This window comes from Molossus molossus, unplaced genomic scaffold, assembly GCF_014108415.1.
Source record: "Molossus molossus isolate mMolMol1 unplaced genomic scaffold, mMolMol1.p scaffold_m16_p_16, whole genome shotgun sequence".
Taxonomy (NCBI): domain Eukaryota; kingdom Metazoa; phylum Chordata; class Mammalia; order Chiroptera; family Molossidae; genus Molossus; species Molossus molossus.
Genome location: NW_023425351.1, coordinates 69,620,678 through 69,633,418, shown reverse-complemented (window position 1 = coordinate 69,633,418; position 12,741 = coordinate 69,620,678). Strand labels below are relative to the sequence as shown.

Sequence of the window (12,741 nt, the reverse complement as noted above, 5' to 3'; positions counted from 1 at the left end):
TTTGAGGGTGCAGTAAGGAACAAAAGGGGACGGAGGTGCTGAGCGGTTCGCCGGGCGGGGCTTCGTATGTCGTGGAGTGAGCCCCGCAGCTGCCCAAGGGAGGCGATGGCCCTTCCCTCTGCTCGGTCACTTCCCACCTGTGCCCTGGCCCCGGCTAGCAGGCCCTCCCTGGCCCCCATCTCAGGCGCAGCAACCTTCCCTCCACAGCAGAAACACTTCAACAGGAAGGGCAGTTCTGACCCTCCTAGGTTTGGGGGTGCCTCTCTGTCTAACCCTCACCAGGAAAACAAGGATTTTTTCCTCCTTTCTCCCCTCCTACCTTCAAACCCTGTTCCCTCTATCCTAACGGAACAAGCAGAATGCCTTTCTACCTGAGTACGACCCAAGTAAAGGGCAGAGCTGACTCCGGACCCGTTCTGTCCTTTACTGTCTGCTGGTACTTGGGTTCAGCCAACACCCTGTAGCCGTGCGCCACAGGTCAGAGGTCAGCACTGTGCCATCAGCCACTTATCCTGAAATGTGGCTGAAGAGCCCATGTCAGACAGACAGATTCCTCCGAAAGGTGGAGAAAGTCTGCAGAGATGCGGGTCCACCCCAGGGGAGGCCTGGACAGCCGTGCAGCGGCTCTCTGCTCCCCAGCCCCAGTCTCGGAAGGGGGGCTGTAGCAGATCATGCGCCTTGGGGTTGGGAGCTGGTCCGAAATGCGGTGTTTGCAGAGCGAGCCGTAGTATCCGTCGTGGGAGTCGCCAGCCAGCCTGCCCTCTGAGATGCCCAGCTGACCATCACGGGGCGGGTGGCACCGGTTGTCTTTCCTCTTTCCACCAGCAACCTTGGCAGCAGCGTCCACACACAGCCACGCGGGCCTCAGACTGCCCGCCCCAGGCCCTCGGGGAAGGCAGTCTCACTGTGCTGTTCTTGTGGGGTTTTTTTTTCCTTTTGAAAATTAAAGTATCACACGCACACACAAGCTGCATAATTGTGACCGTACAGCTCTGTGGGCTATCACAAAGGAGGCATACGCCTGTCGCCACGTCCTAGGACAGGCCATGGGGCATTGCCGGCCACAGAAGCGCTTCGTCCGCCAGCCTCCCTCATTCCCCTCTGTCCTCAGGGCACCTCCTGCCCCGGCTCTGACACCACCACTTGGTCTTGCCTGTCTTCAAATTTCATATAAGTTGATTCATATAACACGTGCTCTTCTTCCTTTAGCATTGTACTTGTGAGGTTCATCTAGGTGCCTATGATTTTGACCTTGAACATCTGGGCCGGGATTCTAAATTCTGCAGATCGTGGCCAGGAAGCCTTGGTCCCTGCCCTCAGCTGCCTTCACCTTGGCGGTGTTTCTGCAGTAGCCTCAGGCTGCTCCCCGAAAGCGCTTCTGAGAAAGTGGAGCATGACTCAGCTTCCTTCGTCCTCCTGACTGCCAAGACTCGGCTCCGAATGACTTCTGACTGTCGACAAAGTAAATCGCGTCTCAGAAGAGAAGACGTGACCCTCCTCCCCCAGAAGTCATTTATACAGTGAGGCCGCTGTCTGTTGTGTAGAAGAAGGTCAAAGATGCCCGGTCAGAAAGAGGCCCTGTAACTTCGCGTATGTAGCCAGTCAGGCTGGGTGGTGGTTAAAACACACACTCTACAGTGGCTTTGTAGTATAACCTGATATCCAGTACTGTGATCCCTCCTACTTTGTTCTTCCTTTTTCAAGATTGTGTGGCTATTTGGGGTCTTTTTTGGTTCCATATAAACTTTTGGAGAGTTTGTTCTAGTTCTGTGAAATATGTCGTCAATACTTCAATGGGGATTGCTTTGAATCTATAGATTGCTTTGGGTAGTATGGACATTTTAATGATGTCAGTTCTTCCAATCCATGAACAAGATATACTCTTCCAGTTTTTTTATATCTTTCTCTATTTCTTTTTTTCAATGTCCTATAGTTTTCTGCAAATAGGTCCTTTATTTCTTTGGTTAAGTTTATTCCTAGGTATCTTAGTTTTTTTGTTGCAATGGTAAATGGGATTTTTTTTTTAGTTTCTCTTTCTGTATGTTCATTATTGGTGTATAAAAATGCCAATGATTTCTGGATGTTGATTGTGTATCCTGCTACTTTGCCGAATTCATTTATTAAATCTAGTAGTTTTCTGATGGTCTTTAGGGTTTTCTGGGTACAATATCATGTCATCTGCAAATAATGACAGTTTCACTCCTTCCTTTCCAATTTGGATCCCTTTTATTTTCTTCTTATCTGATTGCTGTGGCTAAGACTTCCAGTACTATGTTAAATAAGAGTGGTGAAAGTGGACATCCCGGTCTTGTCTCTGTTCTTAAGGGAAATGCTTTTAATTTTTGCCCATTGGGTATGATGTTGGCTGTAGGTTTGTCATATGTGGCCTTTATTATGTCTAGTCCCACTTTGCTGAGAGTTTTTATCAAAAATGGACGCTGGCCCTGGCCGGTTTGGCTCAGCGGTTGGAGCGTCGGCCTGCGGTACAGAGAGACCCGGGTTCGGTTCCCGCTAAGGGCATGTACCTCGGTTGCAGTTTGTCCCCGGCCCTGGTTGGTCGTGCGGGTGGCAGCCACTCTATGTGTCCCTTCACATCGATGTTTCTCTCTCTCTCTCTTCCTCTCCCTCCCTCCCGCTCTATCTGAACAACAACAACAAAAAAATGGACGCTGGATTTTGTCAAAAGCTTTTTCAGCATCTACTGATATGATCACATGATTTTTAGTGTTCGTTTTGTTTATGTGGTGTATCACATTTATTGATTTACAAATGTTGTACCAGCCTTGCATCCCTCAGGTAAATCCCACTTGGTCATGGTGTATAATTTTTTAAATATATTGCTGGATTCGATTTGCTAAGATTGTGTTGAGGATTTTCGCATCTGTGTTCATCAGGAATATTGGCCTGTAATTTTCTTTTCTGTAGTGTCTTTATCTGGTTTTGGGATTAGGATTATGCTGGCCTCATAAAAAGAACTTGGAGGTCTTCCTTCCTTTTGAATTTTTTGAATACTTTGAGGAGAATAGGTAGTAGTTCTTTGAATGTTTGGTAAAACTTCCCTGTGTAGCCGTCTGGACCAGGGCTTTTCTCTGCTGGGATTTTATTAATTAGTTCTCCTATTTCCTTGATTGTTATTGGCCTGTTTAGGTTTTCTGACTCTTCCCAGTAGAGTGTGGGAATAGTATATGATTCTAAGAATTTGTCCAAGTCACCTAGGTTGTCAAATTTCTTAGCATATAATTGTTCATAGTATTTTCTTACAATCCTTTGTATTTCTGTGGTATCCATTGTTACCACGACAGCCTGGTACTGGCACAGGAACAGGCATATAGATCAATGGAACAGAACAGAGAACCCAGAAATTGACCCAAGACAATATGCTCAGTTAATATTTGACAGAGGTGGCAAGAACATACAATGGAGTAAAGACAGCCTCTTTAATAAATGGTGTTGGGAAAATTGGACAGCTACATGCAAGAAAATGAAACTAGACCACCAACTTACACCATACACAATAATAAACTCAAAATGGATAAAAGACTAAAATATGCCCCGTGAATCCATAAAAATCCTAGAAGAAAATGTAGGCAACGAAAGTTCAGACATCACATGCAGCAGAATTTTCACTGATACAACGCCTAAGGCAAGAGAAACAAAGGAAAAAATGAATGCATGGGACCACATCAAACTAAAAATTTCTGCATAGCAAAAGAAATAAGCATCAAAATAGAAATGGAGCCTAGTATATGGGAGAGCATAATTGCCAACGATATATCAGATAAGGGGTTAATTTCCAAATATATAGAGTACTCATACAACTCAACAAAAGGAAGACAAAGAACCCAATTAAAAAATGGGCAGAGGACCTAAATAGACAACTCACCAAACAGGACATACAAATGGCCAAGAGACATGAAGAATGCTCAACGTCACTAATCAACAGATGAATGCAAATTAAAATGACTATGAGGTATCACCTTATACCTGCCAGAATGGCTGCCATCAACAAATTATCAAACAAGTGCTGGCGAGGGTATCGAGAAAAGGGGACTCTAGTACACTGCTGGTGGGAATGCAGACTGGTTCAGCCACTGTGGAAAACAATATGGTGTTTCCTCAAAAAATTAAGAATTGAACTGCCATTTGACCCAGTTATCCCACTTCTAGGAATATACCCAAAGAAGCCTGAAACACCAATCAGAAAGAATATATGTACCCCCATGTTCATAGCAGCACTATTTACTATCGGTAAGATCTGGAAACAGCCCAAACATCAATAGATTAGTGGATAAAAAGCTGTGGTACATCTACACAATGGAATATTATGCAGCTGTAAGAAAGGAATATCTCTTATCCTTTGAGACGACATGGAGGGACCTGGAGAGTTTTATGCTAAGCGAAATAAGATAATCAGAGAAAGACAAATACCACGGGATCTCACTTATTTGTGGGATATGATGAACAAAAGAAGGCGATGAACAAAATAGACCCAGAGACATAGAAGTAGGGTTCAGACTGACAAACTTCAGAGGAGGAGTGTGGGGGTATGTATACGATGAACCAAAGAACTACTCATATAAGCATAACCAATGGACATAGACAACAATGCTGGGGGTGGGGGGGCACAGGAGGAGGGTTTCCATGGGGGAAAAAAGAGAAACATCTGTAACAAAAATAAATTAAGAAATAATAATAAAAATAAAACACAGAAACTCCCTTGAACTTCAAGTGCAGGAAGCCTTGATGCCGTTTTATGGTTCTGTTCGCAAGGCCCGTCGTCTGGACTGTGGGCGATGGAGACGGGATGGAACATCCGGTCCAGCAGAGGCTGGTGCTGATTCCCCGGCAGCGCATCCCTGATGCCCAGGAAACATTCAGCAGCAGCACAAGAACCTGACCCCGCAGGCGTGCACGCGACTCTGTCACCTCACATTAGTTGTCCTTTTCAGAATCCCCTTTCAGCCTTTATTCTGCGGCCTGACTACATGGTTGAGATTAAAGGGCAAATGTTATCCTCATAGCCTCACAATTAATGTTGTAATTATACTTGGTTGCTCCAGAGGCCATGATCCATGACGCATTGTGTAATTTCCCATTAAAGTGGCAGTCAGTGAGCCAGTCACATAACCACGCCCTTATTTTTGGACAGTGTGTTATTTTTCTTCCCTCCTGTTGTTAAAACTTCTTGCAGGAACCCTTTCTTTCATATAAGCTTTTTCTCCTTTTGAATTAATTCCAGGGCCCGTTTCCAGGAGCAGGGTGGGACTCGGTTGGGTGGTTTTAAGTGTGCACTGCACTGCCAACTTCTCAAAAAAAAAAAAAAAAAAATTGTAGCAGACATGTGAAAGGTTCAGCTTCATTCTTTCATCTATAACACTTCATGCTATAAAAACGCCCAGTTTCTTAGTTAATGGGTAGCAACCTTCCCATGGTGTGGTAATTGTGAGTTATCTGATGACTCAGCACCGAGCCACATTCAGGATGGACCGGATCACATGAGTCCGTGTGCATGAAGCGTTGGTGGCGTTGGCTGGTTCGTGGTGCTGCTGTGTTTGCTCTCCTTGGACTGCTTTTGGTTAATGGACTCGGATTTAATCCTCTCCTGAGTGAATTGTTTGTGCACGTCCTTTTTCATCGTTTGCTTTCTGGGGTCTTGGCGTTTCATATTCATGCATTCACCTGGGTGGGACTTGTTGACGCAGCTGACAGAACTCATTCGAGGTTGCAAGGGACATTAATTATAAAGCACCAGAGGGTCCTGCAGGGAGTTGGGTCTTCATCAGTGACTTCTTCCCAGGTTCCCTTCTCTTCCTGTGGCTGGGTCCTTACTGTCCACCGTAGCTTCACCATCACTTCCTCACGGAGGTTTCCCCAACAGTCACCCCGGGCCACACCCATCCCAGCCAGCCGCCTCCTTACCTAGGCACCATGTCTGTCTCCTTCGTACCTCCTGGAACCCGGGATGCTCATTTCTGTGTGCTTCTTGTCCACGTAGGCCACGGCTCCACAAGGCAGGGGCTCCGCTAATGTTCACGGCTGTGCTCTGGGTCCGCAGGTCCTGGCCCAGGTGGCCCCTCGGCCAAGGCTGCTGCGGGAGCCCAGCCAGCCAGGCAGCGGTCTTGTCCCTTTGTTCTGATGTTCTGTCTGTCTGTCCACGCTCGGCTCTCCTCAAGCTCTCTTGCAGATTGACTTGTTCATGTAATTCATCCTCAGAGGGAAAATACTGTGCCCCGCAGCCCCTGAGTTAGGTGCTTCATATCCAGATGATTCAAATTCCTGGCTTGGCTCAGGCACTTGCCCACGAGGCCCAGTCACCTGGTCTGGGTGGGGCAGGGGAGCGGGGCCGCAGTGCAGGCTAGTGGCCTGTGTGAGTGTGTTGATTGTGGGGAGGGGGAGGACGTGGTCGGGGTCTCCTGCAACTCACTGTCACACTTATGGCCAGCATGCTCTCCCTTCCGAGCACCAGGACGGCCAGCGGGAGTGTCAGGTCTCTGTCCCCAAGGTGCTCAGCCCCAGGACGGTGCCAGGTGGGTTAACCAAAGGCGAATCGAGGAGCCAGTGGGCAGTTCGGCACTTTGGATAGAATAGTTTTGGGTATAACTAGCAACAGAAGCAAAACGCATTGCCAGTAAGCCAAATGCTGAACAAGATAAATCAGTCAAGTATGTAGTATGTTACAATTGAGATGTGAAAATGAAAATATGAGCATGAAATAATTCAATTTCATTATAAAAATTACATGTTGGGGAATGCCAAAAACGAACTTGTATAGGGTAATGGGGACTGTCATCATAAAAGGGAAAGTTCTGGAAAGATTCAGTGAGCCGGCGACATTCAAACAAGGACTTGGGGCCGATGAGCCAGCAAGTATGGGGGAACGGCAGCACAGCAGCCTGGAGGTGGGGTGGGCATCCCGTTCACACAGAGTGGGTGGGCGGGAGACAAGGTAGTGCCCGAGCGCAGAGACCTAGCGGGGCGCCTGGCCCTGGAGGGCCTGCCAGCCGCTGTGGGTGGTTCGGGTTGTTCTGCGTGGGGGTGAGGCTGGAGTGGTTGCTGAGGGCAGGATAAGGAAGGTCTTTTATAAACAAACCCTGTTACTGTAACTACTTACACTTCAACATAATTTTACAAACATTTTCCCCGGTCTGTTTTGATTCTTTCTGGTTAAGGTGTATTATCTTAGGCTGGACCTGGATTGTCTCAGACGGTCAGAGAAGTCAAGGTGATGGATTGCAGGTGCTCCCCAGCTCCCCGGCGGCCAGGTTGAGGGTCCCCTGCCAGGTCCCCTGCAGGCACCATCAGCCTCGTCTGCAGGGGGCGTGCCGCCCAGTGTCAGTCCATCCTTGTAGCAGGTGTGGTTACCTCCCCATTTTTCTGCTGGGCCCCCGAGCCGCAGAGAAGACAGCCAGGATCAGAATGCAGAGCCAGGAAGAGAATGCATTCCCCCTGCTGCTGGCCCTTCTTGGTGGCCCTTTCTAAGGGGCCACCACCCCTCGCAATGACCTTGAAGTGTGAATGGTGTGGATGTGCCCATTGCTGTTGTGAACTTTGTCCTCTTTGGAGAAATCATGCCGTACCCTTAACTGAAAGTCCTGACGTGGCTGTGAATGGGGGCGTCGGGGTCCAAATGGAGGCTCTGCCACCAGCCACTTCACAGCCTGGCACGTTGGTCAGATTCGGGGCCCTTGAGCCTCACCCATGTGCGGGGTGACTGCACCCAGGTTCCGGGGTGCATGGTGAGAGCAGGATGGCCAGTCGCTTCAGAGGTCCAGCCAGCCAGGGTGCTGAGTGAGGTTTTTAAAAACATCAGCGTCTTCTTGTCTTTGTCATCGTTCTCTTCGTGTCCTGGGTGCTGCGTCATCACATCCAGATGGGGCCCTTCGATGTTCGAGGGCCAGCCTCTGAGGCTACCCTCCCTCCAGGAGGTACGGGCTCTCCGTGCCCTCTGCCTGCAGTCCTCAGGGGCATCTTGATAGAAAGCAATCTGATCGACTCAAAGCCTCGCTCTGTTATGATCAGCCATGAGTCTGCAGTGCGTTATTTTAATTAGGCAGCAGAAGGTGACGTCAGGTGCTGCCCTCGCCTGCTCGCTGGGGCCGCCAGTGCTGCTGAAAACCTGTGACACCGCCACCTGGGGCCTCAGGAAGGACAGCTCGAGGAGCTGCCTCCCTTCTCGTGTCTGCAACCTGGGAGGGTGCCCATGACAGGCTGCCTCCTGATCTCAGACGAGGGGTCCATTCATGCGTTTCAGGGCATCTTTTAGCTCTCACGCCTTCACTCTGCGACCCGAGCATCCTGGTAATGAGTGGAGACATTTATCAACTCGGAGAAGCTTCCACCAGCTTTCTCCCCGCGGGACCGGGAACCCAGACCCCACGGGCTGAGGCGTCCTGACACGGTAATGATGTGTTTGTGAGCGCGGATCAGGGAGAAGCTCGGGTGGCCGAGGTTGCACTGAGGATGTGCAGAGAGGTGTGACAAAGGATGACGCTGTGTTTAAGAAGTGACTCGACGGCCTCACACGGGAAAAGGTTTTCCCCACGCTGTGGACTTGCAGAATCAGTACCATCTAGGATTGAGGTTCACTCGGCTGGAGCGATAGGTTAATATGTTTGTACTGTTGTGTGTTTCTGCTGTTTCGGTCGAAAGTGCTATTTATATAAGCTGCTCAAATTTCCTGTCTCCTTCATTTAATAAAATGAAGAATATGGTCTATAGGCGCTGCGCACTCAGGTGCGGGGGTGCCAAGATGAGGGAGGCGGTCCCCGCCAGCCCAGGCCTGTGAGCAGGTGGGCAGGGCAGAGGTGTGTGTGTGGGGGGGGGGGGGGGCGTGCGCCGCAGCAGCCGGGCTGGCCCTTCTCCAGGTGCTGGGGATGTTCACCCTGAGCTTTGAGTTAAAGTGAAGAACGCTCGGTGCCGAGAGGCCTTGCATCCCGGGGTGGAACATGTCCGCAAAGCGGGGGTCTGAGACTGCAAAGGCACAGCAGGAGGTCGGCGGGGAGAGCGGGCTCTGGTTCTGGGGGGCCTTCTGGGCCGTGCCCTGGCCCTTCACCTGTTCTGCAGTTGGAGTTGTCTGTGGTCATTCGGGACGGGCTGTGGGAGAATATGTATCAGGGGATCTGGATAGAGGACGGGGCACAGGGATGTGTGTGTGAATGTGTGTATGTATGTTAGATGGATGGTTGGTTGATGAATGGATTGATGGATGGATGGGGGCGTTACTTGAAGGCAAAGAAATTCAGAGGCTTTTGCCATTGTCCAGGACACACACACACACACACACACAATGGTAGAGGGATTATAAACAGAAAAGTAGAAATACTTAGGAGAGGAGATAGAAAAGGGGTGAGTGAAAATTAGGGCCATGGAAATGTTGAGGAAGGCCACAGGTCTCCGGCCACAGTGATCGGGTGAGGGGTCACGGGAAGGCTGGAGGTGGAACCCAGTTGGTGGGTGCATGTGGGACAGCTAGGCAGGAGGTGCAGCGGGCACCTGGGTATCCACGTCTCAGGAGGGCAGGGGTCAGAGTGGAAGGATGCGATGCGGCACCGGAGGCTCACGGTCGCCCCCGGGCAGCAACGTGCAGGCGAGAAGAGCAGACGTGTGGGACGTCAGCCTGGAAAGGGGGGGATGGACCGGCAGGGGCAGCGTGAGTGGTGGTGGGGGGGGGGGGGTCCAAGCAGGCCGCATGCCGGAGGGCCTGGTGAGAGCAGGGCGGAAACCTGCCCCTGCTGGGCATCGGGGTCCGTCTGCTTCTTGGTGAGAAGGGGCCTCACGGTGAGCTGGTGCCGTCAGCCTCCTCTGAGTCTAGCGTGCACAGAGGGAGGAGAGGCTGCAGAGGGGAGCAACTCGTCCCCACAGCTTGTCTGAGAGGGAAGCTGTGAGGCCCAGAGGCGCCAGGGTTTCTGTGGTCCACGTGCCGTGGCTGTGGCCGTGGTCCCCAGAGCAGGCTGGCACCACGAGAAAGGCTGCTTGGTGAACAGCTCACTGCTCGGGGAGCAGGTCATGTTGATGCAGGGCTGCATCTGCTTGTGTCATTGCAGGCCGGGCTTCACTTATGCCAGGCAGGCGGTCAACAGTGTCGTGCGCCGTCTGTGTCTCCTTCACGTGTGCCTGTTCACCCCATTGTGGTGCTTACCTATTGCTGGAACGTTAATGCTTTGCATTTCTCCATGGTGTTCTTTCTAGCCTTTACACCCCTCCCTGAGTGGGGACTTCTGAACACAGACCTCGCTCCTGGCCGGGGCTTCTGCAGGCTCTGCACGCTCTCAGGCTAGCACCCAGGCTCCTAGTGAGCTCGGGCGCATGGCCTCCCCAGGGCCAGCCCTTGGCGCCCTCCAGGCCTTATACTGTAGGTTCCAGAAGGGAGACCCAGCTGTTCCCCTTCGCTGACCGCCCTGGGCCACACCTGTGTTCTCCTGTACCTCGCGCATCTTCCCTCTAGTCATCTGGACACACTACTCCTTGTTTAGCAGCCGGCTCAGGTGTCCTTCATGGACCTCACCTGGCAGAGCCGGTGGTTCCTTCCCCCACCTACGGTGGACCCAGCGGGCTGTCTTGTGTCTGTGCCCCTCCTTGCGGGTACTGCTCTGAGATTCTGGACTCAGATGACGGGCATCTTTGTGTACCCGGCTCTGTGCCTGGCACTGCGTTCGCACGAAGGAGCTGGTGGCCTGGTGACGCTCACTCTGTCCTCCTTTCTTTCCAGGGAAGCAGTTTAAGTGCACGGTGTGTGACTACACGGCAGCCCAGAAGCCACAGCTGCTGCGGCACATGGAGCAGCATGCCTCGTTCAAGGTGAGGACGCTCGGAGGTGCTCGGAGGCGCAGGGACGTGCGCGCTCACATGCGTGGCTTTAGGAAGGCCAGTGGGGACAGCGTCCTCTCAGTATTTTTGGTATGCCCCTCACTTTCAAGCCCCTGTAGCTCATAGAATAAAGGAGCTGTGCCTTGGACTCCTTTCAGAAGGGTGGCATTTCTCTGTCCTTTGCAAACCAAGACCAGGAACAGTGAGTAAGAGTGTGCACGCCAGGGAAGAGGCACGCTCTTGCCGTCAAAAACTGGAGAGATTTAGAGGGAAGAATGGGAGCGTTAAGGTCAAGTATGTGCGCTTTCCTCAAGTAAATGCCCTGAGCCCACAGGTGTGAAGGGACCCCCCTGGTGGGCTGTTGTAAGAGCTGCAGACGGTGCTCAGGGAGCGCCCACCGCAGTGCCCAGTACACGGCAGGGGCTCGGGAGATGGTGGCTTCCCTGTACTTTAATGTCGATGGTAGTATTCATGTGACCAGTGCTTATGGCTCTCTTGACAACTCCCCTCCAGTGAGTTTGTCCCATGAAAAATATAGCCAGGCACGTGGCCACTTGACCCTTAAAAAGAATGCTGCTGCCGCTATTGGCATAGGCGTGTGGGCATGGAGAACGTAAGCTGCTGTGGGCATATATGCGTGTGGGCACGGAGAACGTGAGCTGCTGTGGGCATATATGCGTGTGGGCATGGAGAACGTGAGCTGCTGTGGGCATGCGTGTGGGCATGGAGAACGTGAGCTGCTGTGGGCATATATGCATGTGGGCATGGAGAACGTGAGCTGCTGTGGGCATGCGTGTGGGCATGGAGAACGTGAGCTGCTGTGGGCATGGAGAACGTGAGCTGCTGTGGGCATATATGCATGTGGGCATGGAGAACGTGAGCTGCTGTGGGCATGCGTGTGGGCATGGAGAACGTGAGCTGCTGTGGGCATATATGCGTGTGGGCATGGAGAACGTGAGCTGCTGTGGGCATGCGTGTGGGCATGGAGAACGTGAGCTGCTGTGGGCATATATGCGTGTGGGCATGGAGAACGTGAGCTGCTGTGGGCATATATGCGTGTGGGCATGGAGAACGTGAGCTGCTGTGGGCATATATGCGTGTGGGCATGGAGAACGTGAGCTGCTGTGGGCATATATGCGTGTGGGCATAGAGAACGTGAGCTGCTGTGGGCATGCGTGTGGGCATGGAGAACGTGAGCTGCTGTGGGCATGCGTGTGGGCATGGAGAACGTGAGCTGCTGTGGGCATATATGCGTGTGGGCACGGAGAACGTGAGCTGCTTGTGGGCATATATGCGTGTGGGCATGGAGAACGTGAGGCTGCTGTGGGCATGCGTGTGGGCATGGAGAACGTGAGCTGCTGTGGGCATGCGTGTGGGCATGGAGAACGTGAGCTGCTGTGGGCATATATGCGTGTGGGCATGGAGAACGTGAGCTGCTGTGGGCATGCGTGTGGGCATGGAGAACGTGAGCTGCTGTGGGCATATATGCATGTGGGCATGGAGAACGTGAGCTGCTGTGGGCATATATGTGTGTGGGCATGGAGAACGTGAGCTGCTGTGGGCATGCGTGTGGGCATGGAGAACGTGAGCTGCTGTGGGCATGCGTGTGGGCATGGAGAACGTGAGCTGCTGTGGGCAATATGTGTGTGGGCATGGAGAACGTGAGCTGCTGTGGGCTATGCTTGTGGGCATGGAAGAACGTGAGGCTGCTGTGGGCATGGAGAACGTGAGCTGCTGTTGGGCTATATGCATGTGGGCTGGTAAACGTGATCTGCTGTGGGCTGGTGTGGGGCATGGAGAACGTGAGCTGCTGTGTCATTGCTGTGTGCATGGAGAAACGTGAGCTGCTGGGGCATTGGCGTGTGGCATGGAGAACGTGAAGCTGCTGTGGGCAATGGAGGAACGTGAGCTGTTGGGCATATGTGTGGCATGGAG

General features: G+C 51.9%; 1 protein-coding gene across 2 annotated transcripts in view; it reads left to right on the top strand.

Annotated features, from left to right (window-relative positions):
• Nucleotides 1–12,741, top strand: part of ZFAT (zinc finger and AT-hook domain containing) — a 111,327-nt gene that overhangs the window by 69,022 nt on the left and 29,564 nt on the right. For both annotated transcript variants that reach the window (XM_036263703.1, XM_036263704.1), the window contains exon 10: nt 10,709–10,797. In XM_036263703.1, coding sequence (XP_036119596.1) covers nt 10,709–10,797 — 89 coding nt within the window. The remainder of the gene's footprint in view (nt 1–10,708; nt 10,798–12,741) is intronic.